Here is a 6,039-nt window from a genome sequence, read left to right as displayed (position 1 = left end):
GTTACAGGCACTTTTCTTTCATTCACTGAAATATACCTAAACCCTACAGCAGAGGCCACCTGCTGTTACCTATAAAGAATAGCAGATGTTTACAGAAAATGCCAGCCTTTCTTTAACTGGAGATGGAATTCCTATAATGCATATCAGTACCTCTGCAGCTTATTTGACAGTGCTCAGCAAGAATTTTCTCTTGGGTAATAAAGAAACCTCCGACCCACATCCAAAATGACACAATCTCCAGTTGTGCATTCTTACATCTTGATACCCAGCATACACATAATTTCTGGGTGGTCTATGTTCTGCTCTGCATTTGTTTTCCCAGTTCCCTCTGTGTGTCATGCTTTGGCAGAGGATCATACCAGATTCAGTTCATAGCCTGTGACCGAAGAAACATACAGGATCACTCAACCTTTCTTGCCGCAGACAGAATCATCACCTGAGTTTTACTATCCCAAAGCTCTCTTCTACCTTGCAATTACAAATCTGCTTTATTTGTTCCAAGTCATGTCACCTAGCATGCAATTATAATCAAATTCATTTCATAGATCACAGGCATTCAATTATGCCCTTAAAACCACTGTTAAAGAGCATGCGTATTTAGAATCAGCTGCAAACATGAAACCTGACACTAAACTGCAGCGGAACAAGTACTGAGCCTTAAGAATCTTGATTATACTCAGCGAAGTGACTTTCTGGTTTGACTTCACTCTCAGGTGTATTTAAAAGTTGACTTACATAATCGGCTATTTACTTACCCCCTTGAAGGTAAGCAGATGTCTCACTGAAAGCAATGACTGCTTTGAAGGTAACTGCTTGGAGATGACTGGAAACTTTACAGTTACGAGCCTTATAAAACAGGTTAAGTTACCTTAAATCTTAATGACAAACATACAAGATAAGCAAATTAAGTCACATTGTATGTAACGAGGGAGTGAAAGTGACATATCCTGAGGGCAGATGATTAACAGATAGCTCAGAAATTTGATTAAGTATGTGAACTTCACAACTATGGGAATAACATTTCTCATGACAACTATTATACAAATGAAAACAGTGCTTTAAAAACATATTACTTGCAAAAAAGACATTTATGGAGATTTAGAGAGATATTTCCTTCCCTAAAATGCAGTACTTCAGTGAAATGTGATAGTAACATTCAATCTTTTAAAATTAAGACAAAGGAAGTTAGAACTTTGCCTCTCGCACAAAAAAACAACAGCTTCAAAAGTTTTCTTGGCTACCAGTAACAGTATGTCATCTGGACACAGTACAAGTTCATGGAAAATGTGAGGTTTCTTGTCCCTGATATTGAAAAAAAACTAAAACAAAACATTATCAAACAGTGAAAAATAAAGCTGAAACTATATGGTCATGGCATCTCAAGCCTGGTCGAGCACACACAGAAAAACCCTTCAAAAATTGCATTGAATAATTTTGTAGAAAATAAGTTTTATTTGGCTCCTTTCATACACTTTTTCAAAAAGAAATGCACATTCATACAGTTTTCCTTTCCCAGTGCATGTCTGGATTTGCTCACAAACAGCCATTAATATCAAGGCAAAAAGTGCCTTTGATACCATTTCAAACACATTGTATTTTGACTGTAAAGCACCCAAGGTTACTAATTTTCTAATTATAACTTGGAAAGAAATGTTTCTAGTGTTTCTTCTCTCCAATTCACACATATAAGTGTGTCACACAGGGAAAAGGAGACAGACCTGCAACAAAGAACTGTCAAGCCAATGGCTAACACTCATTTCAAGTGGAGCTAGAGATGGGTTCTCTATTTCATCCTGAGTTGGGATATAAAAGAAAAACCCAGTTAGGGAACTTGCTCTTTTCAAAAGCTCTGAAACAGCATGGTAATACATTGCTTCAAAGCTACAAATCAGCCACTGGTAGTGAGAGCTTATTTGCAGAGAAAGTACTCTTTCCCCAGTTGTTCCTCATGGTAAGGTTTCTTTCCTGTTGATGGTGACCGTGGAATTTGTTTTTTGGTGCTTCTTCTTAAACATTTCCTGAAGAGGAGTAAATTCAGCTCAAACTTTCATACATCACAAGAAGCACTAACCCATCAAGTAGCCCCTATAGAAAAAAAAAGTTAGAAACCAAGTTAGCAAGAACAAGCAGCACTCCTCAAAAACTGAGAAAACAAAAACTTCAGACTGCCATAAACTCTGACGAACAAGGCTATTTGAAATAGTAAGTCACATCCAAAGTACGAACTAACCAGCTTAACTACATGCTTCTTCTTCAGCTCATTTTCTTCAATGATCACTGAAAACGGCTTAGCCTGTTCTCAAACCAGCTTTGGTTAATTGGAATTTTTTAAGCCCAGGTTACATCCTATGAACGGTTCTTTATTTGCACCCACTGCACAAACTACCAACATTCAGATATTCAGTATAACCCCACATTTTCTGACACTCAAGACAACTCTGGTCTCTCTTTCTATTTCTCTGAAGCCCTGTTTCTTTAACGATTTTAAAAAAGAGAACTGTTAAGACACATGTGTACTTAATGCAACAAGAAAATACATGGCATCAACAAAGCAAGAAAATACAGAGGAGGTCCCTATCCAGCAACCTGCCACTAGGGAACCCATCACTTCTGTGTCCCAAAACAGAATTTTTAACTACACTCCAAAGGTTAAGAAATGGAAATTACTGTAATTGTTAAGCCATGGAGCTTAACTAAAAAAAAATTAACTACCAGTTAATCAGGTTTCAGCTATTCTTACATAAAATAGAAGGACTGAGGAATAAACAGGGTGGGAAGGGCAAACTGAAAATCCTGCATTTAGATTTTGCAATGCCTGAAAGCTCCAGATCTTTCCTTTCTGATGTGTGAATACAGAGGTACTAAAATGCCACATATATTGTATGCTTCAATGTTACATTCAGTCTTCCAGCAACAAAAAAAACCCGAAACATCACCTTTACTATAGGACTGCTTTGGATGACTGAATACTCGTTACTGCTACCATCAGTTCTACTTATGATATTTCAAGTACATTATCACTACAAGAAACTCATTTGCCTTCCTTCAAGTTCTTCACCAACTACTTTTTCCTCAAACCCTACCTTGTCATTACTTTTACCAGACCAGTACATACCCAGTCTATCTTAAAATTCATTGTGAGTCAGACTCACTAATCATATCTTCTGACACACCAGGAACTGTCACCTTTCCTAAACCACAGCACAATCATACAGTAGCCAGCTCCAAAAAGCACTCAAGGCAGATTATTCAAAAAAAGCACTGAAAAATCAACTTATAGCCAACCTGCAAATCTTTTGCATTCCTCATTTTATTTTCTGTTACTCTTAACTTTAACATAGGCACACAAAGAAGAAAAGCTGAAAGACTATTAGATCACTTACGGTAATTTCATCCTCATGAAAACTCTGGCCATGAAGAAGCTCAAGAGCACGCTGACAAATCCAATAAAGAGCAAAAGAAACCTATTCAGCTTGGGGATATTTGGTGCATTGGATCGATCCAGAATGATGAATCCTATGCCACCCATTGTGAAGAGGAAGCTGGATGCAAGCCCTTCCATAATATATTGTCCATTTACTCTAAAAAAAAAAGGGGGGAGGGGGGGAAGGAAGGGGGCACAGGAAGAGAAGTCAGAAAACAGAAAAAAAAAAATATATTAGTTCCAAACCCCATCTACTCAACCTGTTTTAGCTGTACAAGTACACAGGATTATTAACTTTGATGGCTGACCTTCTAACAAAAAGTAGGTATGGAAATTGACATTATGCAATTACATCAAGGCTTTGACATGCAATTTATCTCCAGGATTGATAGGTGACCTGTCAAGCATGCTAGTGGTTTTATACATAACAATGTATGCTAATGGCTACCACACAAGCTCATCAGTTTTTGGAAATATCTAGTCTAAGGTAGAACCTGGTTTCACGGTCTCAAGGCATGAAACCACAACCCCTGGGCCACTGAGCTTTCCAAGTCTTATTTCCACCCCAGTGTTTAGGCAGCAGAGCCTGAATCCTCATCTCAGTACAAATCCCACTCAAAGCACTGTATCAGCATATGAAGCACATCTACTGGCTCCAGCACACAGCACAAGCAGTTACTGCCTGCAGTAATTTTTGTTACCTACTCACTAAGTGTACACATATTGATTGTGGAGACCCAGCCTGAAACTGCCCCAGCTCTGTCAATCCGCAAGACCAGATTTCCTTCTTCTAAAGCTCAGATGGAAAGAGGGGAAGCAGAGATGCAGAATGAATATTGCATCTGGATCATGAGTCTCTTCCCACAGTCACTGAACCCTTTTGCTATCCTTGTAATTAGCAATACTAACAACCTCATTAAATTGGTTTGGATGAAGCTACTGTGGATGCTAATAAATTATTATTGTATATCATCTCATATCCTGAAAACAATCACATCTTCATGTTGTTTCCACTGACTTGTATTGAAGTGCTATCAACTCACTGCAGTAGCCCAATTCATCCACACTGCGACAAAACAAGCCAGTCTGAGACATATACTACATTATTCTGAGTCACAATCTGTACACAAGGAATATCAGACCTCACAGTTTCAAAGAATATTTGTTTGTATTTAACAAAAAGCATTATTTGTTACCACACACATTAAAAACGTTACAAATGTAGATTTAAACCGTACCAGACCAACTGGTTACTATATTTGCAGTAATAGAAGTAAAAAGCTCAAAGACCACACTTGCTAGGCATTTATAACTAGGTTCCCCCCAACTTAGACACAAAAGTTTCAATTACACTAGAGTTTAAAAGGCCAGAACCTGAAATTTCACAAACATTATGTAAACTGTAATGAAATATGATCAAATACACCCTCATCCACTATGAAACTCAACTTTAATAGAAAGGGTTTGGAAGAAAAATAAGTACTGACAGAAGTACAGGCTTTTCATTTGTAGAAGTTTTAGAAGGGCTCAGATTTTCTATTTCCATTGATGTCAGTGGTTTTTTTTGTAATATCTGCAAACTAACGACTGTTATAAAACAGATCATGCTTCACACAGAAGTCAAAAAGAAACCTGTAGATTCAGAGCTCTGCAACACAAATTTATTCCCTTGTGCTTAGGCCTTTACAGCACCTCTCCTGCTGAGGCAGAGCTCTGCTCCTACTCTCTTACCTGTAGGCCAAGAAGGCCACTGGCCTCTGGTGCCCGTGTTCATCTGTCATCGACCCCACGCTGGGAGGTTCCACAATCACATCATAGATAATCCCTGTGGGGAGAAAAGCAAGCGACACTTTTGATTCGCAAACAGCGAGCACTACCCCAGCACAGTAGGGATGCTCGGGCTTGGACTAGGTTCCTCTTTTACGATCGACCTGGAGCCGGGCAAGGGAGAACTCTGCTGCCCAGGGCAGGAGCCAGCAGCCCGCTCCGCTCCGCACCGCACCGCACCGTACCTCCAGCCCCACCGACCCCGGCCTCACCTCCGGTGATGAGGAAGTAGGACACCACCACTAGCGCGTAAACGGTCATAGCCGAGGGCATGTGCACCCAGCTCGGCCGCTTCAGCTTGATGTTGGGGCACTCGAGCACGGCGAAGGGCAAGCGGAACAGCGTCTCCATGGCGGCGGAGCGGCCCCGGGGACAGCCACAGCCCCGCTACTCCCTGCCCGGCTTGCCCCGCCGCGGCCACCCTCCTCCAGCGGACACGAAGGCGGAAACGGAAATTGGCTGCCGCATCCTGACAGGGGTAAATTAGCAAATTTTTAAAATGCCAGTGTAAACTAAAACCCAAGAGTTACTCCCGGGACGGAATGTCAGACACAAAGCACAGACTTTTTATTTTCGCTGCTCAAAAACATCTGGAAGCTCCGACCTCTTAGGGAGGATTCACCCCATCTTACTCACCTGCCAGGACCCAGCAACCTTGACGTGTCGGTGCTGGGTAACGGCGCGGCGCTTGGGGCGGGGCCAGAGCCAGCCACGTGTCCGTGGCAGCCGGGTCCTGTAGCGCCGAGCGGCTGGTGTGTGCGCGTCTGGGTGCACAGACGCCCGCCGCC

At 41.3% G+C, this 6,039-nt stretch overlaps 1 protein-coding gene across 1 annotated transcript; it reads right to left on the bottom strand.

The window, feature by feature from the left end:
- Positions 1-899: 899 nt before the first annotated feature.
- Positions 900-5,711, bottom strand: OSTC (oligosaccharyltransferase complex non-catalytic subunit). The gene is made up of 4 exons (XM_005148629.3): positions 5,464-5,711; positions 5,156-5,249; positions 3,384-3,581; positions 900-2,085 (listed from the first exon to the last, which is right to left on the bottom strand). The coding sequence occupies exons 1-4, from the start codon at positions 5,600-5,602 to the stop codon at positions 2,067-2,069; spliced, it is 450 nt and encodes a 149-aa protein (XP_005148686.1). The 5' UTR covers positions 5,603-5,711; the 3' UTR covers positions 900-2,066.
- Positions 5,712-6,039: the final 328 nt, after the last annotated feature.

Source organism: Melopsittacus undulatus, chromosome 7 (assembly GCF_012275295.1).
Source record: "Melopsittacus undulatus isolate bMelUnd1 chromosome 7, bMelUnd1.mat.Z, whole genome shotgun sequence".
Lineage (NCBI taxonomy): Eukaryota > Metazoa > Chordata > Aves > Psittaciformes > Psittaculidae > Melopsittacus > Melopsittacus undulatus.
Note: the sequence above shows the minus strand (reverse complement) of the source record. Positions and strands in the feature narration are given on the sequence as shown.